At 48.4% G+C, this 22,865-nt stretch overlaps 1 protein-coding gene across 2 annotated transcripts in view; it reads right to left on the bottom strand.

The window, feature by feature from the left end:
- The window catches only part of CD22 (CD22 molecule), a 77,378-nt gene that overhangs the window by 40,424 nt on the left and 14,089 nt on the right, over window positions 1-22,865 (bottom strand). For both annotated transcript variants that reach the window (XM_075329387.1, XM_075329389.1), the window contains exon 3: window positions 17,683-18,042. In XM_075329387.1, the coding sequence (XP_075185502.1) occupies window positions 17,683-18,042 (360 nt within the window). The remainder of the gene's footprint in view (window positions 1-17,682; window positions 18,043-22,865) is intronic.

The following is a 22,865-nucleotide window of genomic DNA, read 5'->3' as shown; positions in this document are numbered from 1 at the left end:
AGGAGAGAGGCTGATGCTGGGGGAGGCTGATGCTGGGGGAGGCTGGGAGGAGAGAGGCTGATGCTGGGAGAGGCTTGGAAGGGGGAGGCTGGGAGGAGAGAGGCTGATACTGGGGGAGGCTGGGGGAGAGAGGCTGATGCTGAGGGAGGCTGATGCTGGGGGAGGCTAGGAGGGGGGAGGCTGATGCTGGGGAAGGTTGGGAGGGGGGGAGGCTGATGCTGGGGGAGGCTGGGAGGAGGGAGGCTGATGCTGAGGGAGGCTGATGCTGGGGGAGGCTGGGAGGAGAGAGGCTGATGCTGGGGGAGGCTGATGCTGGGGGAGGCTGGGAGGGGTAAGCTGATGCTGAGGGAGGCTGGGAGGAGAGAGGCTGATGCTGAAGGAGGCTGGGAGGAGAGAGGCTGATGCTGGGGGAGGCTGATGCTGGGGGAGGCTGGGAGGGGTAAGCTGATGCTGAGGGAGGCTGGGAAGGGGGAGGCTGGGAGGAGAGAGGCTGATACTGGGGGAGGCTGGGGGAGAGAGGCTGATGCTGGGGAAAGCTGGGGGAGAGAGGCTGATGCTGGGGAATGCTGGGGGAGAGAGGCTGATGCTGGGGGAAGCTGGGGGAGAGAGGCTGATGCTGGGGGAAGCTGGGGGAGAGAGGCTGATTCTGGGGAAAGCTGGGAGGAATGAGGCTGATGCTGGGGGAGTCTGGGAGGAGAGAGGCTGATGCTGGGGGAGGCTGATGCTGGGAGAGGCTGGGAGGGAGGAAGCTGATGCTGGGGGAGGCTGGGAGGGGGGAGGCTGATGCTGGGGGAGGCTGGGAGGGGGGAGGCTGATGCTGGGGGAGGCTGGGAGGGGGGAGACTGATGCTGGAGGAGGCTGGGAGGAGGGAGGCTGATGCTGAGGGAGGCTGATGCTGGGGGAGGCTGGGAGGAGGGAGGCTGATGCTAAGGGAGGCTGATGCTGGGGGAGGCTAGGAGGAGAGAGGCTGATGCTGGGGGAGGCTGATGCTGGGAGAGGCTGGGAGGAGAGAGGCTGATGCTGGGAGAGGCTGGGAGGAGAGAGGCTGATACTGGGGGAGGCTGGGAGGAGAGAGGCTGATGCTGGGGGAGGCTGGGAGGAATGAGGCTGATGCTGGGGGAGTCTGGGAGGAGAGAGGCTGATGCTGGGGGAGAATGATGCTGGGAGAGGCTGGGAGGAGAGAGGCTGATGCTTGGAGAGGCTGGGAGGAGAGAGGCTGATACTGGGGGAGGCTGGGAGGAGGGAGGCTGATGCTGCGGGAGGCTCGGAGGAGAGAGGCTGATGCTTAGGGAGGCTGATGCTGGGGGAGGCTAGGAGGGGGGAGGCTGATGCTGGGGGAGGTTGGGAGGGGAGAGGCTGATGCTGGGGGAGGCTGGGAGGAGGGAGGCTGATGCTGAGGGAGGCTGATGCTGGGGGAGGCTGGGAGGAGAGAGGCTGATGCTGGGGGAGGCTGATGCTGGGGGAGGCTGGGAGGGGTAAGCTGATGCTGAGGGAGGCTGGGAGGAGAGAGGCTGATGCTGAAGGAGGCTGGGAGGAGAGAGGCTGATGCTGGGGGAGGCTGATGCTGGGGGAGGCTGGGAGGGGTAAGCTGATGCTGAGGGAGGCTGGGAGGAGAGAGGCTGATGCTGAAGGAGGCTGGGAGGAGAGAGGCTGATGCTGGGGGAGGCTGATGCTGGGGGAGGCTGGGAGGAGAGAGGCTGATGCTGGGAGAGGCTGGGAAGGGGGAGGCTGGGAGGAGAGAGGCTGATACTGGGGGAGGCTGGGGGAGAGAGGCTGATGCTGGGGAAAGCTGGGGGAGAGAGGCTGATGCTGGGGAATGCTGGGGGAGAGAGGCTGTTGCTGGGGGAAGCTGGGGGAGAGAGGCTGATGCTGGGGGAAGCTGGGGGAGAGAGGCTGATTCTGGGGAAAACTGGGAGGAATGAGGCTGATGCTGGGGGAGTCTGGGAGGAGAGAGGCTGATGGTGGGGGAGGCTGATGCTGGGAGAGGCTGGGAGGGAGGAAGCTGATGCTGGGGGAGGCTGGGAGGGGGGAGGCTGATGCTGGGGGAGGCTGGGAGGGGGGAGGCTGATGCTGGGGGAGGCTGGGAGGGGGAAGACTGATGCTGGAGGAGGCTGGGAGGAGGGAGGCTGATGCTGAGGGAGGCTAATGCTGGGGGACCCTGGGAGGAGGGAGGCTGATGCTAAGGGAGGCTGATGCTGGGGGAGGCTAGGAGGAGAGAGGCTGATGCTGGGGGAGGCTGATGCTGGGAGAGGCTGGGAGGAGAGAGGCTGATGCTGGGGGAGGCTGATGCTGGGAGAGGCTGGGAGGAGAGAGGCTGATTCTGGGAGAGGCTGGGAGGAGAGAGGCTGATACTGGGGGAGGCTGGGAGGAGAGAGGCTGATGCTGGGGGAGGCTGATGCTTGGGGAGGCTGGGAGGAGAGAGGCTGATGCTGGGAGAGGCTGGGAAGGGGGAGGCTGGGAGGAGAGAGGCTGATACTGGGGGAGGCTGGGGGAGAGAGGCTGATGCTGAGGGAGGCTGATGCTGGGGGAGGCTAGGAGGGGGGAGGCTGATGCTGGGGGAGGTTGGGAGGGGGGAGGCTGATGCTGGGGGAGGCTGGGAGGAGGGAGGCTGATGCTGAGGGAGGCTGATGCTGGGGGAGGCTGGGAGGAGAGAGGCTGATGCTGGGGGAGGCTGATGCTGGGGGAGGCTGGGAGGGGTAAGCTGATGCTGAGGGAGGCTGGGAGGAGAGAGGCTGATGCTGAAGGAGGCTGGGAGGAGAGAGGCTGATGCTGGGGGAGGCTGATGCTGGGGGAGGCTGGGAGGGGTAAGCTGATGCTGAGGGAGGCTGGGAGGAGAGAGGCTGATGCTGAAGGAGGCTGGGAGGAGAGAGGCTGATGCTGGGGGAGGCTGATGCTGGGGGAGGCTGGGAGGAGAGAGGCTGATGCTGGGAGAGGCTGGGAAGGGGGAGGCTGGGAGGAGAGAGGCTGATACTGGGGGAGGCTGGGGGAGAGAGGCTGATGCTGGGGAAAGCTGGGGGAGAGAGGCTGATGCTGGGGAATGCTGGGGGAGAGAGGCTGATGCTGGGGGAAGCTGGGGGAGAGAGGCTGATGCTGGGGGAAGCTGGGGGAGAGAGGCTGATTCTGGGGAAAGCTGGGAGGAATGAGGCTGATGCTGGGGGAGTCTGGGAGGAGAGAGGCTGATGCTGGGGGAGGCTGATGCTGGGAGAGGCTGGGAGGGAGGAAGCTGATGCTGGGGGAGGCTGGGAGGGGGGAGGCTGATGCTGGGGGAGGCTGGGAGGGGGGAGGCTGATGCTGGGGGAGGCTGGGAGGGGGGAGACTGATGCTGGAGGAGGCTGGGAGGAGGGAGGCTGATGCTGAGGGAGGCTGATGCTGGGGGAGGCTGGGAGGAGGGAGGCTGATGCTAAGGGAGGCTGATGCTGGGGGAGGCTAGGAGGAGAGAGGCTGATGCTGGGGGAGGCTGATGCTGGGAGAGGCTGGGAGGAGAGAGGCTGATGCTGGGGGAGGCTGATGCTGGGAGAGGCTGGGAGCAGAGAGGCTGATTCTGGGAGAGGCTGGGAGGAGAGAGGCTGATACTGGGCGAGGCTGGGAGGAGAGAGGCTGATGCTGGGGGAGGCTGGGAGGAATGAGGCTGATGCTGGGGGAGTCTGGGAGGAGAGAGGCTGATGCTGGGGGAGGCTGATGCTGGGAGAGGCTGGGAGGAGAGAGGCTGATGCTGGGAGAGGCTGGGAGGAGAGAGGCTGATACTGGGGGAGGCTGGGAGGAGGGAGGCTGATGCTGCGGGAGGCTCGGAGGAGAGAGGCTGATGCTGAGGGAGGCTGATGCTTGGGGAGGCTAGGAGGGGGGAGGCTGATGCTGGGGGAGGCTGGGAGGGTGGAGGCTGATGCTGGGGGAGGCTGGGAGCAGGGAGGCTGGTGCTGGGGGAGGATGGGAGGAAGGAGGCTGATGCTGAGGGAGGCTGATGCTGGGGGAGGCTGGGAGGAGAGAGGCTGATGCTGGGGGAGGCTGATGCTGGGGGAGGCTGGGAGGGGGAAGCTGATGCTGAGGGAGGCTGGGAGGAGAGAGGCTGATGCTGGGGGAGGCTGGGAGAAGAGAGGCTGATGCTGGGGGAGGCTGATGCTGGGGGAGGCTTGGAGGAGAGAGGCTGATGCTGGGAGAGGCTGGGAGGGGGGAGGCTGGGAGGAGAGAGGCTGATGCTGGGGGAGGCTGGGGGAGAGAGGCTGATGCTGGGGAAAGCTGGGGGAGAGAGGCTGATGCTGGGGAAAGCTGGGGGAGAGAGGCTGATGCTGGGGGAAGCTGGGGGAGAGAGGCTGATGCTGGGGAAAGCTGGGGGAGAGAGGCTGAAACTGGGGGAGGCTGGGGGGAAGGAGGCTGATGCTGGGGGACGCTGGGGGGAGAGAGGTTGATGCTGGGGGGGCTGGGGAAGAGAGGCTGAGGCTGGGGGAGAGGCTGCTGCTGAAGGCGGGGGAGAGAGGCTGCTGCTGGGGGAATGGGAGAGAGGGGCCAATGCTAGAGACAGAGGACAAGGGTTGAGGGATAGTGCAATAACAAAATCGATGGGGGGAGTGTAAGGACTAGAGATGAGCGAACCGGTCCCGGTTCGGCTCGAGGTCGGCTCGCCGAACGGAGGTCCCGTTCGAGTTCGGTTCGTCGAACGTTCGACGAACCGAACTCGAACTGCATGGGAAACAATGGCAGGCAATCACAAACACATAAAAACACCTAGAAAACACCCTCAAAGGTGTCCAAAAGGTGACAAACAACTCAAACACATGGGAAAGTGACAAGGACATATACTCATGCGAAAACAAAACAGCTGGACAAGGAAAAAGATGAGAACACACAGATATAGGCATGGCACGCCCTTCTAAAATCATGTAAAACACCGCAAGGTGACTCCAAGCGTAGTCTCCCTTTTTTTCCAAAAATTGTGCCCCACACACACCCACCCCTTCAGTGGCAGCACTTGTGCCCTAGTTGTACACTTCACAGCTAGATTTGCATCAAGCACATTCAAAAATACGCCATTCTTAACCGTCCCCAGGATGACTCCGGGGTAGGTAGCAAAGTCTTTGCTGAACCATGACTTGTTCATCTTGGCTCCTTTTAAAAACAATGTAAGCAAGGGTTACTCCAAGCGGAGTCTCCCTTTTTTCCAAAAATTGGGCCACACAGACACCCCATCAGTGGCAGCAGTTGTGCCCTAGTTGCAAACATGATGTTTTGATTTGCATCAAGCACATTCAAAAATACGGCCTAATTAACCGTCCCCAGGATGACACCAGGGTAGGTAGCAAAGTCTTTCCTGACCCCAGCTCTGTTCATCTTGGCTTCTTTTAAAAACACAGCAAGCAAGGGTTACTCTAAGCGGAGTCTCCCTTTTTTTCCAAAAATTGTGCCCCACACACACCCACCCATTAAGTGGCAGCACTTGTGCCCTAGTTGTGCACTTCACAGCTAGATTTGCATCAAGCACATTCCAAATCCACAAGCCTTTACTCTCCCCAGGATGACACAGGGGTAGTAAATTCCTTCTGGATCCATGACTTGTTCATTTTGCTGAACGTTAGTCTGTCCACATTGTCACTGGACAGACGCGTGCGCTTATCTGTCAGCACACACCCAGCAGCACTGAAGACACGTTCAGAGACAACGCTGGCAGCTGGACACGACAAAATCTCCAAGGCGTAACTGGAGAGCTCTGGCCATTTTTCTAGATTTGAAGCCCAAAAGGAGCAAGGCTCCATTTGCAAAGTCATGGCATCGATGTTCATTTGGAGATACTCCTGTATCATCCTCTCCAGCCGTTGACTATGTGTCAGACTTGTTGTCTCTGGTGGCCTTGCAAAAGAGGGTCTAAAAAAATTAGGAAAAGATTCCATAAAATTGCTGTTACCAGCACCACATACGGTCCTACTGGTACGGGTAGACTGTTGAAGATGACGAGACCGTCCCATGTTTGTCAAGTTACAACTGGGAGATTCACTCCCTGCACCTGCACGGTTGTTTGGTGGAAAAGCCGAGCTAAGATCGAGTAACAGCTTCTGCTGATATTCCTGCATACGTGCGTCCCTTTCTATGGCTGGAATTATGTCACAAAATTTGGACTTGTACCGGGGATCTAATAGTATGGCAAGCCAGTAGTCATCATCACTTCTAATTTTGACAATACGACTGTCATGTTGGAGGTAGTGCAACAAAAAGGCACTCATGTGTCTTGCGCAGCCATGCGGACCAAGTCCACGCTGTGTTTGTGGCATAGAGGTGCTACCCGTTCTTTCTTCCTCTGACATCTCCCCCCAACCTCTTTCAACTGAAATTTGACCAAGGTCTCCCTCATCCGCTGAGTCTTCCATGTCCATGGACAGTTCGTCCTCCATTTCTTCATGTTCTCCTGCACCTTCCTCAACATTTCGCCTGCTACTATGCGCCCTTGTCGATCCCTGTCCCCCATGGTCCCATGCCTGCTGCGTTGGTGATGATGAACGTCTGGACCTTGGTGATGTTGTTGTCCCTTGCGCATATGAATCCTCCTGTAGTTCCTCCCCTTCATGTTGTCCCACCCCCTGACTCCGAATAGTGTTTAGCGTGTGCTCCAGCATGTAAATGACTGGAATCGTCATGCTGATAATGGCATTGTCAGCGCTAAACATATTCGTCGCCATGTCGAAACTGTGCAGAAGGGTGCATAGGTCCTTGATCTGAGACCACTCCATCAGGGTGATCTGCCCCACCTCTGCATCTCGTTGGCCCAGGCTATACGTCATGACGTATTGCACCAGGGCTCTGCGGTGCTGCCACAGTCGCTGTAACATGTGGAGAGTCGAATTCCAGCGTGTCGCCACATCGCATTTCAGGCGATGAACCGGCAGGCCGAAAGACTTCTGGAGCGATGCAAGTCGCTCAGCTGCGGCGCTTGAACGGCGGAAGTGAGCAGATAGTTTTCGTGCCCTGTTCAGAAGGCCATCTAGGCCGGGATAGTGTGTTAAAAATTGCTGGACGACAAGGTTCAACACGTGAGCCATACAAGGTACGTGTGTCACCTTGCCCAGGCGAAGGGCCGCACCCAGGTTTGCAGCATTGTCGCACACGGCCTTACCAGGCTGCAGGTTGAGTGGAGACAACCATTTATTAAACTCGGACCGCAGAGCTGACCACAACTCCTCAGCTGTGTGACTCTTATTCCCAAGACATGTCAAGCTAAAGACCGCCTGATGCCGTTGCGCTCTGCTGCCAGCATAGTAATGAGGGGTGCGTGATTCCTTCTGCGCAGTGAGAACGCTGGTGGCCTGACCAGGCAGGCTTGGGGCGGAGGTGGAGGACCCAGATGAGGTGGAGGATGCAGAAGCAGTGGCGGAACTTGGACAGACAGAGGATTGACACACAAGTCGTGGGGACGGAAAGACTTGTGCAGCAGACCCTTCACCATCTATCACCATAGTTACCCAGTGCCCAGTCAGCGACATGTAACGTCCCTGTCCATGCTTACTGGTCCAAGTATTGGTGGTGAAATGCACCCGTTCACACACAGAGTTTCTCAAGGAAGCGGTGATGTTGTGTGCGACATGCTGGTGTAGCGCGGGCACACCTTTCTTAGAGAAGTAGTGGCGACTAGGCATCTGGTACTGGGGCACAGCGACAGACATAAGGTCTCTAAAATCCTGTGTGTCCACTAGGCGGAAAGGCAGCATTTCAGTAGCCAAGAGCTTACAAAGGGATAGAGTCAACCTCTTAGCTTTGTCATGGGTCGCAGGAAATGGCCTTTTATTTGACCACATCTGAGGGACAGAGATCTGGCTGCTGTGTGTAGACGGTGTTGAGTAGGGTGTCCCTGGAAAAATGCAGGTTTGTGAGGAAAGTGCAGGCGGAGACATGATGTTGCCTTCATCCAACGTTGGTGCTTTCGATGTCTGAGAGAGCTGTACACACTCACTTGTTTCCCCTTCCAAACCAACTGACGACCTACCAAGCAAACTGCCTGTTGCGGTTACAGTGGTGGAAGTTGTGCGTGGTAAAACAGGTGTGACAGCTGTCCCCACAGTCCTAGAAGATGAAGAGCGCGCGGATGCACTGGAAGCGGCAGGCGGTGGATGGTTCGCTCCGCTAGGCCGCATTGCAGCACGGTGAGCTTCCCACCGGGCCATATGATATTTATTCATGTGACGATTCATGGAAGAAGTTGTCAAACTGCTGAGGTTTTGACCTCTACTAAGAGAACCATGACAAAGTTTACAGATCACATAATTTGGGCGATCTTTCTCTATGTCAAAAAAGGACCAGGCTAGGCAAGGCTTAGAGGCTATGCGACCTGTTTATCCACCCCGAATAATGCTCATAGGCAGAGTGGTGGCTGAGGATGCAGTTGTAGACGTGCTACCAGTGCTCCGACTCTGTCCAGGAAGGCGCAAGGTAACTTCGTCGTCGGTTGCATCCTCCTCCACCGCCTCTGTTGACCTCCTCGAGTGCCTGACTGGGGGTTGACAGTAGGTGGGATCTAGAACTTCATCATCAATTGTTGTGTTTGCACTCCCCTCCCCCTCAGACCGAGCCTCTTCTTGCCCTGACCGAATATTTAAGTTGTCATCCCAATCGGGTATCTGCGTCTCATCTTCATCAGTATGTTCCTCATTGTCTATAACCACAGGTGTTACAGTTTGTGACAAAGGGTCAACATTATGCTCAGAAACTTGGTCCTCACGGCCTGAATCAGAGTCACAAAGGTTCTGGGCATCACTGCAGACCATTTCCTGTTCTGTACTCACTGTAGCTTGGGAGCAGACCTCTGATTCCCAGGCTATAGTGTGACTGAACAGCTCTGCAGACTCAGCCATCTCAGTTCCACCATACTGTGCAGGGCTGATGGAGACTTCAGAGCTGGGAGAAAGCAAGTTTGATTGGGATGACAACTCAGAGGACTGGTGTTTTTTGGATGCGGTACTTGAAGTGGCTGAGAGGGCACTTGTTGGACCACTTGAGATCCATTCAAGCATTTTCCTTTTTTGGCCATCATCTACCTTTGTTCCTGTTGTTCGTGTCCGTAAAAAAGGGAGCACATCGGATTGTCCATGGTAAGTAGTAGACATCTTACTTTTGCTGGTAGATGGTCTATCTCTTCAGCAGATGATAATGGAGCTTTGCCACCTTCCCCACGGACAAACCCTTTTTTTCCTTTTCCACCACGCCTCTTCCCCTTTCCACCAGCATCTGTCATTTTGCCACTCATGTTGATTGCGACAAGATTGTGCACTTAAAATGTGGTAGTAAAAATTGAGAGGTGGTGTAGATTGCAGCGGTGGTCTAGCTTTATTAACAGCAGAATAATAAAGAATAATTATCCCTAACAATGGAACTACGGCCCTTAAAGTGGCAGCAGTGTTTGCTAGTATAATGGCTTAGTTATAATGAGTTGGAGTGTGCAATGCAGGTAGAGGTGCTGCAAATGTCTTTGCACTAGTGTGACTAGACAACAGTCCAATAGCCACGTTTAGGATGCCACTAGGTACACTGAGTGTTTGCTAGTATAATGGCTTAGTTATAATGAGTTGGAGTGTGCAGAGGACAGGAGGGTACAGTGCCAGGATTGTGGGGCTCTGGGTAGAGGAAAGGAAGCCTGCCTTTCTATTCCCTCCTAATGGGGAAATGCAGCGACGAAATCCCTGACCTTTGCTACACAGACGCTGTCGCTGTTTTCAGGACCTGTCACCTTAACTCTGACCCTGCCGGTACGAGCCCTTAAAAGGACTGATAGATAGTGCTATCCCTATGCTGTCCAGCGTATCCAGTATCGGCGATAGGACAAAGGACGGAGCTGCGCCAGTGATGTCTGACACCAAGGACGCAGAAGGCAGATAATGGCGTGCTGGAGGAAAATGTCCGGTTTTATAATGCAGGGACATGTGACATGGACATCCTATCACACATGCCGTTGCTTCTCTGGCTAAAAGTCCACTTAGCTGTGTGTGTGTCTGGGATTGGCTGACATGCTGGCCCGCCCCACAAGACGCGCGCGCTTAGGGAAGGAAGACAAGGAAAAAAAAAAAAATGGCGGCAGTGATCTGAAGGCGCTGTTCACGCACACTATACACTGAAATGTCATAATAGTGTGAGTCACAGAGTGACTTACACTATTACAGCGGAAAGCCAGCTAGGAATTTGCTGGTTTTTTGCTGCTAGAACCGTTCTCGAACGTTTCTAGAATTATCGAGCTTTTGCAAAAAGCTCGAGTTCTAGTTCGATCTAGAACAGGCCCCAAAATCACTCGAGCCTAGAACTGGAGAACCTCGAACCGCGCTCAACTCTAGTAAGGACTTAGAATGAGAGGGGGGCAGCATTGGGAGCTCATTATGGAGAAGGGGCAGCATGTGTGGGCTCAGTATGGAGTGGAGCAATGTAGGGGAGTCAATATCAAGAGTGGGGTAGTGTGTGTGTGGGGGGGTGTCTCAGCATAAGCGTTAGTGTGGTGGTCTTAGTATGATGAATGGGGCAGCATGGATGTGTCATTATGGAAAAGAGGAAGGCAGCATTAGGAGCTCATGGAGAGGGGCAGCATGCATGGGACATTGTGAGGAGGGAGCAGCATGCATGGGACATTGTGAGGAGGGAGCAGCATGCATGGGACATTGTGAGGAGGGGGCAGCATGCATGGGACATTGTGAGGAGGGGGCAGCATGCATGGGACATTGTGAGGAGGGAGCAGCATGCATGGGACATTGTGAGGAGGGGGTAGTATGCATGGGACATTGTGAGGAGGGGGCAGCATGCATGGGACATTGTGAGGAGGGGGCAGCATGCATGGGACATTGTGAGGAGGGGGTAGTATGCATGGGACATTGTGAGGAGGGGGCAGCATGCATGGGACATTGTGAGGAGGGGGCAGCATGCATGGGACATTGTGAGGAGGGGGCAGCATGATGTGAGGTCAATGTACAGATCATATTTCATAATTGAGGAAGGTGTGGTGGGTATAATTTATAAGGGAGGGCAGTGTGTAGTTTATTAGGGGCAGTGTGACAGTCACTGTATATAAGTGGGGACGGTGGGAATATTTTATACTCATGCTATGTTTTGATGTGCCTGTGGTGATCTCCATTGGGGGGGTGTTAGTGCCCTTCATTTCTCTTTGATACTTTTTCAAGTGTTTTACAAAGTAGATCTGCCTTAAACAGATGTCGTGTGCGAAAACTCATAATGTTACGTTGTCACTAGAGTTGAGCGCGATCCGTGGTTCGTGGTTCTCCAGTTCTAGGCTCGAGTGATTTTGGGGCCTGTTCTAGATCGAACTAGAACTCGAGCTTTTTGCAAAAGCTCGATAGTTCTAGAAACGTTCGAGAACGGTTCTAGCAGCAAAAAAACAGCAAATTCCTAGCTGGCTTTCCGCTGTAATAGTGTAAGTCACTCTGTGACTCACACTATTATGACATTTCAGTGTATAGTGTGCGGGAACAGCGCCTTCAGATCACTCCTGTTTTTATAATGGCGATCGCCATTTTTTTTTTTTTTTTCCTTGTCTTCCTTCCCTAAGCGCGCGCGTCTTGTGGGGCGGGCCAGCATGTCAGCCAATCCCAGACACACACACAGCTAAGTGGACTTTTAGCCAGAGAAGCAACGGCATGTGTGATAGGATGTCCATGTCACATGTCCCTGCATTATAAAACCGGACATTTTCCTCCAGCACGCCATTATCTCTTCTGCGTCCTTGGTGTCAGACATCACTGGGGCAGCTCCGTCCTTTGTCCTATCGCCGATACTGGATACGCTGGACAGCATAGGGATAGCACTATCTATCAGTCCTTTTAAGGGCTCGTACGGGCAGGGTCAGAGCCATAGGTGACAGGTCCTGAAAACAGCGACAGCGTCTGTGTAGCAAAGGTCAGGGATTTCGTCGCTGCATTTCCCCATTAGGAGGGAATAGAAAGGCAGGCTTCCATTCCTCTCCCCAGACCCACAATCCTGACACTGTACCCTCCTGTCCTCTGCACACTCCAACTCATTATAACTAAGCCATTATACTAGCAAACACTCAGTGTACCTAGTGGCATCCTAAGCGTGGCTATTGGACTTTGCTATAGTCCCACTAGTGCAAAGACATTTGCAGCACCTCTACCTGCATTGCACACTCCAACTCATTATAACTAAGCCATTATACTAGCAAACACTCAGTGTACCTAGTGGCATCCTAAACGTGGCTATTGGACTGTTGTCTAGTCACACTAGTGCAAAGACATTTGCAGCACCTCTACCTGCATTGCACACTCCAACTCATTATAACTAAGCCATTATACTAGCAAACACTCAGTGTACCTAGTGGCATCCTAAATGTGGCTATTGGACTGTTGTCTAGTCACACTAGTGCAAAGACATTTGCAGCACCTCTACCTGCATTGCACACTCCAACTCATTATAACTAAGCCATTATACTAGCAAACACTGCTGCCACTTTAAGGGCCGTAGTTGCATTGTTAGGGATAATTATTCTTTATTATTCTGCTGTTAATAAAGCTAGACCACCGCTGCAATCTACACCACCTCTCAATTTTTACTACCACATTTTAAGTGCACAATCTTGTCGCAATCAACATGAGTGGCAAAATGACAGATGCTGGTGGAAAGGGGAAGAGGCGTGGTGGAAAAGGAAAAAAAGGGTTTGTCCGTGGGGAAGGTGGCAAAGCTCCATTATCATCTGCTGAAGATAGACCATCTACCAGCAAAAGTAAGATGTCTACTACTTACCGTGGACAATCCGATGTGCTCCCTTTTTTACGGACACGAACAACAGGAACAAAGGTAGATGATGGCCAAAAAAGGAAAATGCTTGAATGGATCTCAAGTGGTCCAACAAGTGCCCTCTCAGCCACTTCAAGTACCGCATCCAAAAAACACCAGTCCTCTGAGTTGTCATCCCAATCAAACTTGCTTTCTCCCAGCTCTGAAGTCTCCATCAGCCCTGCACAGTATGGTGGAACTGAGATGGCTGAGTCTGCAGAGCTGTTCAGTCACACTATAGCCTGGGAATCAGAGGTCTGCTCCCAAGCTACAGTGAGTACAGAACAGGAAATGGTCTGCAGTGATGCCCAGAACCTTTGTGACTCTGATTCAGGCCGTGAGGACCAAGTTTCTGAGCATAATGTTGACCCTTTGTCACAAACTGTAACACCTGTGGTTATAGACAATGAGGAACATACTGATGAAGATGAGACGCAGATACCCGATTGGGATGACAACTTAAATATTCGGTCAGGGCAAGAAGAGGCTCGGTCTGAGGGGGAGGGGAGTGCAAACACAACAATTGATGATGAAGTTCTATATCCCACCTACTGTCAACCCCCAGTCAGGCACTCGAGGAGGTCAACAGAGGCGGTGGAGGAGGATGCAACCGACGACGAAGTTACCTTGCGCCTTCCTGGACAGAGTCGGAGCACTGGTAGCACGTCTACAACTGCATCCTCAGCCACCACTCTGCCTATGAGCATTATTCGGGGTGGATCAACAGGTCGCATGGCCTCTAAGCCTTGCCTAGCCTGGTCCTTTTTTGACATAGAAAAAGATCGCCCAAATTATGTGATCTGTAAACTTTGTCATGGTTCTCTTAGTAGAGGTCAAAACCTCAGCAGTTTGACAACTTCTTCATGAATCGTCACATGAATAAATATCATATGGCCCGGTGGGAAGCTCACCGTGCTGCAATGCGGCCTAGCGGAACGAACCATCCACCGCCTGCCCCTTCCAGTGCATCCGCGCGCTCTTCATCTTCTAGGACTGTGGGGACAGCTGTCACACCTGTTTTACCACGCACAACTTCCACCACTGTAACCGCAACAGGCAGTTTGCTTGGTAGGTCGTCAGTTGGTTTGGAAGGGGAAACAAGTGAGTGTGTACAGCTCTCTCAGACATCGAAAGCACCAACGTTGGATGAAGGCAACATCATGTCTCCGCCTGCACTTTCCTCAGAAACCTGCATTTTTCCAGGGACACCCTACTCAACACCGTCTACACACAGCAGCCAGATCTCTGTCCCTCAGATGGGGTCAAATAAAAGGCCACTTCCTGCGACCCATGACAAAGCTAAGAGGTTGACTCTATCCCTCTGTAAGCTCTTGGCTACCGAAATGCTGCCTTTCCGCCTAGTGGACACACAGGATTTTAGAGACCTTATGTCTGTCGCTGTGCCCCAGTACCAGATGCCTAGTCGCCACTACTTCTCTAAGAAAGGTGTGCCCGCGCTACACCAGCATGTCGCACACAACATCACCGCTTCCTTGAGAAACTCTGTGTGTGAACGGGTGCATTTCACCACCGATACTTGGACCAGTAAGCATGGACAGGGACGTTACATGTCGCTGACTGGACACTGGGTAACTAAGGTGATAGATGGTGAAGGGTCTGCTGCACAAGTCTTGCCGTCCCCACGACTTGTGTGTCAATCCTCTGTCTGTCCAAGTTCCGCCACTGCTTCTGCATCCTCCACCTCATCTGGGTCCTCCACCTCCGCCCCAAGCCTGCCTGGTCAGGCCACCAGCGTTCTCACTGCGCAGAAGGAATCACGCACCCCTCATTACTATGCTGGCAGCAGAGCGCAACGGCATCAGGCGGTCTTTAGCTTGACATGTCTTGGGAATAAGAGTCACACAGCTGAGGAGTTGTGGTCAGCTCTGCGGTCCGAGTTTAATAAATGGTTGTCTCCACTCAACCTGCAGCCTGGTAAGGCCGTGTGCGACAATGTTGCAAACCTGGGTGCGGCCCTTCGCCTGGGCAAGGTGACACACGTACCTTGTATGGCTCACGTGTTGAACCTTGTCGTCCAGCAATTTTTAACACACTATCCCGGCCTAGATGGTCTTCTGAACAGGGCACGAAAACTGTCTGCTCACTTCCGCCGTTCAAGCGCCGCAGCTGAGCGACTTGCATCGCTCCAGAAGTCTTTCGGCCTGCCGGTTCATCGCCTGAAATGCGATGTGGCGACACGCTGGAATTCAACTCTCCACATGTTACAGCGACTGTGGCAGCACCGCAGAGCCCTGGTGCAATACGTCATGACGTATAGCCTGGGCCAACGAGATGCAGAGGTGGGGCAGATCACCCTGATGGAGTGGTCTCAGATCAAGGACCTATGCACCCTTCTGCACAGTTTCGACATGGCGACGAATATGTTTAGCGCTGACAATGCCATTATCAGCATGACGATTCCAGTCATTTACATGCTGGAGCACATGCTAAACACTATTCGGAGTCAGGGGGTGGGACAACATGAAGGGGAGGAACTACAGGAGGATTCATATGCGCAAGGGACAACAACATCACGAAGGTCCAGACGTTCATCATCACCAACGCAGCAGGCATGGGACCATGGGGGACAGGGATCGACAAGGGCGCATAGTAGCAGGCGAAATGTTGAGGAAGGTGCAGGAGAACATGAAGAAATGGAGGACGAACTGTCCATGGACATAGAAGACTCAGCGGATGAGGGAGACCTTGGTCAAATTTCAGTTGAAAGAGGTTGGGGGGAGATGTCAGAGGAAGAAAGAACGGGTAGCACCTCTATGCCACAAACACAGCGTGGACTTGGTCCGCATGGCTGCGCAAGACACATGAGTGCCTTTTTGTTGCACTACCTCCAACATGACCCTCGTATTGTCAAAATTAGAAGTGATGATGACTACTGGATTGCCACACTATTAGATCCCCGGTACAAGTCCAAACTTTGTGATATAATTCCAGCCATAGAAAGGGACGCACGTATGCAGGAGTATCAGCAGAAGCTGTTACTCGATCTTAGCTCGGCTTTTCCACCAAACAACCGTGCAGGTGCAGGGAGTGAATCTCCCAGTTGTAACTTGACAAACATGGGACGGTCTCGTCATCTTCAACAGTCTACCCGTACCAGTAGGACCGTATCTGGTGCTGGTAACAGCAATTTTATGGAATCTTTTCCTAATTTTTTTAGACCCTCTTTTGCAAGGCCACCAGAGACAACAAGTCTGACACATAGTCAACGGCTGGAGAGGATGATACAGGAGTATCTCCAAATGAACATCGATGCCATGACTTTGCAAATGGAGCCTTGCTCCTTTTGGGCTTCAAATCTAGAAAAATGGCCAGAGCTCTCCAGTTACGCCTTGGAGATTTTGTCGTGTCCAGCTGCCAGCGTTGTCTCTGAACGTGTCTTCAGTGCTGCTGGGTGTGTGCTGACAGATAAGCTCACGCGTCTGTCCAGTGACAATGTGGACAGACTGACGTTCATCAAAATGAACAAGTCATGGATCCAGAAGGAATTTACTACCCCTGTGTCATCCTGGGGAGAGTAAAGGCTTGTGGATTTGGAATGTGCTTGATGCAAATCTAGCTGTGAAGTGTACAACTGGGGCACAAGTGCTGCCACTGAAGGGGTGGGTGTGTGGGGCACAATTTTTGGAAAAAAAGGGAGGCTCCGCTTGGAGTAACCCTTGCTTGCTGTGTTTTTAAAAGAAGCCAAGATGAACAGAGCTGGGGTCAGGAAAGACTTTGCTACCTACCCCGGTGTCATCCTGGGGACGGTTAATTAGGCCGTATTTTTGAATGTGCTTGATGCAAATCAAAACATCATGTTTGCAACTAGGGCACAACTGCTGCCACTGATGGGGTGGGTGTCTGTGTGGCCCAATTTTTGGAAAAAAGGAAGACTCCGCTTGGAGTAACCCTTGCTTACATTGTTTTTAAAAGGAGCCAAGATGAACAAGTCATGGTTCAGCAAAGACTTTGCTACCTACCCCGGAGTCATCCTGGGGACGGTTAAGAATGGCGTATTTTTGAATGTGCTTGATGCAAATCTAGCTGTGAAGTGTACAACTAGGGCACAAGTGCTGCCACTGAAGGGGTGGGTGTGTGTGGGGCACAATTTTTGGAAAAAAAGGGAGACTACGCTTGGAGTCATCTTGCGGTGTTTTACATGATTTTAGAAGGGCGTGCCATGCCTATATCTGTGTGTCCTCATCTTTTTCCTTGTCCAGCTGTTTTGTTTTCGCATGAGTATATGTCCTTGTCACTTTCCCATGTGTTTGAGTTGTTTGTCACCTTTTGGACACCTTTGAGGGTGTTTTCTAGGTGTTTTTATGTGTTTGTGATTGCCTGCCATTGTTTCCTATGCAGTTCGAGTTCGGTTCGTCGAACGTTCGACGAACCGAACTCGAACGGGATCTCCGTTCGGCGAGCCGACCTCGAGCCGAACCGGGACCGGTTCTCTCATCTCTAGTTGTCACTAAGGGGCGCGACCACTTAAAGTGCCTAGGGCAGCAAGAAGGCAAAATACAGCCCTGTGTAGTACCACATCTTGGTATATGTGTTCTTTTTGGTCAAGTTTTCAGGTCGCTAGAGAGATGGGTGGGTCTGGTCACCTACATACCCCCCATCCAGACCCACCCATCTCTCCAGCCACACCTTGGAAGTTATGCTATCATATCGCGGGGTGTAAAACCCACCAATAATGCAAGGCTGGAGATGCTCAGTGGAAAAATGAAGTCCCACTCCCGTGAAGGACTGGACTGAACACCAGATGAGTCATCTCTACTTTTTGGACATCTTTTCAATTTTCGATGGATGATTTTCATTGCATTTTCAAGGAACAGTGCACAAAGTGACCTTAAAGCTCTTCCATTCCGCATACAGTGACAATACCTCCAACAACAAATGTTTAGGAGACCAAGGGAAACTTACGAGACACGCTGAGGCTCAAATTAGACTTTGACATCCATTTTTTCTCAGTACTTTTCAGAATCACTCTGAGTTGGTAAAATCCAGCGTCCTCTTTCCGAAGGTTGGTTATTACTATGGTGCAGTCCTTTTCTGTCTTTCCAAAATAAGCTACATTTTTTGGCATCAAGGGAGTGTTCACATCTGGGTTTTTTTTGCTTTGATAAATAATTGTTCCATTAAAATCCTTTATTTTGTGATCATATATTGGATTATGAAACCACAAGTAATAGTCAACGTCATCAGGTTTTAAAAGTGTACATGGTAAAATGGCACAAGAACCGTTCCAGGCGTAAACGCTATTCGCAAGATTGACATAGAGATCTGGAAAACAAAGAAACAGAACCGAGATCACAAGAAACAAGCAAAAAAAATAAAATAAAATAAAATAAAAAATAATAATAATAATAATAAAAATATCATTATATTAACCTATTAGTAACCAAGCCAATTTTTTCAAATCTGATGGGGATAATATATGTGACAATAACTATTGAATTTTTCAAAATATCCCATAACATTGTTTTCTCGTAACACATTCTATTTTTTTAATATTGACAGATTTAAGTCATTATATTTAGCAGTATTATAGTAGTTATATTCTTGTACATAGGGGGCAGTATTATAGTAGTTATATTCTTGTACATAGGAGCAGTATTATAGTAGTTATATTCTTGTACATAGGGGCAGTATTATAGTAGTTATATTCTTGTACATAGGGGCAGTATTATAGTAGTTATATTCTTGTACATAGGAGCAGTATTATAGTAGTTATATTCTTGTACATAGGGGCAGTATTATAGTAGTTATATTCTTGTACATAGGGGCAGTATTATAGTAGTTATATTCTTGTACATAGGGGCAGTATTATAGTAGTTATATTCTTGTACATAGGCGCAGTATTATAGTAGATATATTCCTGTACATAGGAGCAGTATTATAGTAGTTATATTCTTGTACATAGAGGGCAGTATTATAGTAGTTATATTCTTGTACATAGGAGCAGTATTATAGTAGTTATATTCTTGTACATAGGGGGCAGTATTATAGTAGTTATATTCTTGTACATAGGGGCAGTATTATAGTAGATATATTCCTGTACATAGGGGGCAGTATTATAGTAGTTATATTCTTGTACATAGGGGGCAGTATTATAGTAGATATATTCCTGTACATAGGGGGCAGTATTATAGTAGTTATATTCTTGTACATAGGAGCAGTATTATAGTAGTTATATTCTTGTATATAGGGGGCAGTATTATAGTAGTTATATTCTTGTACATAGGAGCAGTATTATAGTAGTTATATTCTTGTACATAGGGGGCAGTATTATAGTAGTTATATTCTTGTACATAGAGGGCAGTATTATAGTAGTTATATTCTTGTACATAGGAGCAGTATTATAGTAGTTATATTCTTGTACATAGGGGGCAGTATTATAGTAGTTATATTCTTGTACATAGGGGCAGTATTATAGTAGATATATTCCTGTACATAGGGGGAAGTATTATAGTAGTTATATTCTTGTACATAGGGGGCAGTATTATAGTAGGTATATTCCTGTACATAGGGAGCAGTATTATAGTAGTTATATTCTTGTACATAGGAGCAGTATTATAGTAGTTATATTCTTGTATATAGGGGGCAGTATTATAGTAGTTATATTCTTGTACATAGGAGCAGTATTATAGTAGTTATATTCTTGTACATAGGGGGCAGTATTATAGTAGTTATATTCTTGTACATAGGGGGCAGTATTATAGAAGTTATATTCTTGTACATAGGGGCAGTATTATAGTAGTTATATTCTTGTACATAGGGGCAGTATTATAGTAGTTATATTCTTGTACGTAGGGGCAGTATTATAGTAGTTATATTCTTGTATGTAGGGGGCAGTATTATAGTAGTTATATTCTTGTACATAGGGGCAGTATTATAGTAGTTATATTCTTGTACATAGGGGCAGTATTATAGTAGTTATATTCTTGTACATAGGAGCAGTATTATAGTAGTTATATTCTTGTACGTAGGGGCAGTATTATAGTAGTTATATTCTTGTATGTAGGGGGCAGTATTATAGTAGTTATATTCTTGTACATAGGGGCAGTATTATAGTAGTTATATTCTTGTACATAGGGGCAGTATTATAGTAGTTATATTCTTGTACATAGGGGCAGTATTATAGTAGTTAGATTCTTGTACATAGAGGCAGTATTATAGTAGTTATATTCTTGTACGTAGGGGCAGTATTATAGTAGTCATATTCTTGTATGTAGGGGGCAGTATTATAGTAGTTATATTCTTGTATACAGGGGGCAGTATTATAGTAGTTATATTCTTGTACATAGGAGCAGTATTATAGTAGTTATATTCTTGTACATAGGGGCAGTATTATAGTAGTTATATTCTTGTACATAGGGGACAGTATTATAGTAGTTATATTCTTGTACATAGGAGCAGTATTATAGTAGTTATATTCTTGTACTTAGGAGCAGTATTATAGTAGTTATATTCTTGTATATAGGGGGCAGTATTATAGTAGTTATATTCTTGTACATAGGGGCATTATTATAGTAGCTATATTCTTGTACATAGGGGACAGTATTATAGTAGTTATATTATTGTACATGGGAGCAGTATTATAGTAGTTATATTCTTGTACATAGGAGCAGTATTATAGTAGTTATATTCTTGTATATAGGGGGCAGTATTATAGTAGTTATATTCTTGTACATAGGGGCAGTATTATAGTAGTTATATTCTTGTACATAGGGGCAGTATTATAGTAGTTATATTCTTGTACATAGGAGCAGTATTATAGTAGTTATATTCTTGTATATAGGGGGCAGTATTATAGTAGTTATATTCTTGTACATAGGGACAGTATTATAGTAGTTATATTCTTGTACATAGGGGCAGTATTATAGTATTTATATTCTTGTACATAATGGGCAGTATTATAGTAGTCCTATTCTTGTACATAGGAGCAGTATTATAGTAGTAATATTCTTGTACATAGGAGCAGTATTATAGTAGTTATATTCTTCTACATAGGGAGCAGTATTATAGTAGTTATATTCTTGTACATAGGAGCAGTAGTATAGTAGTTATATTCTTGTACATAGGGACAGTATTATATTAGTTATATTCTTGTACCTAGGGGCAGTATTATAGTATTTATATTCTTGTACATAGGGGGCAGTATTATAGTAGTTATATTCTTGTACATAGGAGCAGTATTATAGTAGTTATATTCTTGTACATAGGGGCAGTATTATAGTAGTTATATTCTTGTACATAGGGGCAGTATTATAGTAGTTATATTCTTGTACATAGGGGCAGTATTATAGTAGTTATATTCTTGTATACAGGGGGCAGTATTATAGTAGTTATATTCTTGTACATAGGAGCAGTATTATAGTAGTAATATTCTTGTACATAGGAGCAGTATTATAGTAGTTATATTTTTGTACATAGGAGCAATATTATAGTAGTTATATTCTTGTAAATAGGAGCAATATTATAGTAGTTATATACTTGTACATAGGGGCAGTATTATAGTAGTTATATTCTTGTACATAGGAGCAGTATTATAGTAGTTATATTCTTGCACATAGGGGCAGTATTATAGTAGTTATATTCTTGTACACAGGGGCAGTATTATAGTAGTTATATTCTTGTACGTAGGGGCAGTATTATAGTAGTTATATTCTTGTACGTAGGGGCAGTATTATAGTAGTTATATTCTTGTACATAGGAGCAGTATTATAGTAGTTATATTCTTGCACATAGGGGCAGTATTATAGTAGTTATATTCTTGTACACAGGGGCAGTATTATAGTAGTTATATTCTTGTACGTAGGGGCAGTATTATAGTAGTTATATTCTTGTACATAGGAGCAGTATTATAGTAGTAATATTCTTGTACATAGGAGCAGTATTATAGTAGTTATATTCTTCTACATAGGGAGCAGTATTATAGTAGTTATATTCTTGTACATAGGAGCAGTAGTATAGTAGTTATATTCTTGTACATAGGGACAGTATTATATTAGTTATATTCTTGTACCTAGGGGCAGTATTATAGTATTTATATTCTTGTACATAGGGGGCAGTATTATAGTAGTTATATTCTTGTACATAGGAGCAGTATTATAGTAGTTATATTCTTGTACATAGGGGCAGTATTATAGTAGTTATATTCTTGTACATAGGGGGTAGTATTATAGTAGTTATATTCTTGTACATAGGGGCAGTATTTTAGTAGTTATATTTTTGTACATAGGGGCAGTATTATAGTAGTTATATTCTTGCATGTAAGGGGCAGTATTATAGTAGTTATATTCTTGTACATAGGGGCAGTATTATAGTAGTTATATTCTTGTACATAGGGGCAGTATTATAGTAGTTATATTCTTGTACATAGGGGCAGTATTATAGTAGTTATATTCTTGTACATAGGGGCAGTATTATAGTAGTTATATTCGTGTACATAGGAGCAGTGTTATAGTAGTTATATTCTTGTACATAGGGGCAGTATTATAGTAGTTATATTCTTGTACATAGGGGACAGTATTATAGTAGTTATATTCTTGTACATAGGAGCAGTATTATAGTAGTTATATTCTTGTACATAGGAGCAGTATTATAGTAGTTATATTCTTGTATATAGGGGGCAGTATTATAGTAGTTATATTCTTGTACATAGGGGCAGTATTATAGTAGTTATATTCTTGTACATAGGGGACAGTATTATAGTAGTTATATTCTTGTACATAGGGGCAGTATTATAGTAGTTATATTCTTGTACATAGGGGCAGTATTTTAGTAGTTATATTCTTGTACATAGGGGCAGTATTATAGTAGTTATATTCTTGTACATAGGGGCAGTATTATAGTAGTTATATTCTTGTACATAGGGGACAGTATTATAGTAGTTATATTCTTGTACATAGGGGAAGTATTATAGTAGTTATATTCTTGTACATAGGGGCAGTATTTTAGTAGTTATATTCTTGTACATAAGGGCAGTATTATAGTAGTTATATTCTTGTACATAGGGGCAGTATTATAGTAGTTATATTCTTGTACATAGGGGCAGTATTATAGTAGTTATATTCTTGTACATAGGGGCAGTATTATAGTAG

The sequence above is a fragment of the Anomaloglossus baeobatrachus genome, chromosome 11 (assembly GCF_048569485.1).
Source record: "Anomaloglossus baeobatrachus isolate aAnoBae1 chromosome 11, aAnoBae1.hap1, whole genome shotgun sequence".
NCBI classification, from domain to species: domain Eukaryota; kingdom Metazoa; phylum Chordata; class Amphibia; order Anura; family Aromobatidae; genus Anomaloglossus; species Anomaloglossus baeobatrachus.
The sequence above is the reverse complement of the archived record's forward strand: the minus strand, read 5'-3'. Positions and strand labels throughout refer to the sequence as shown.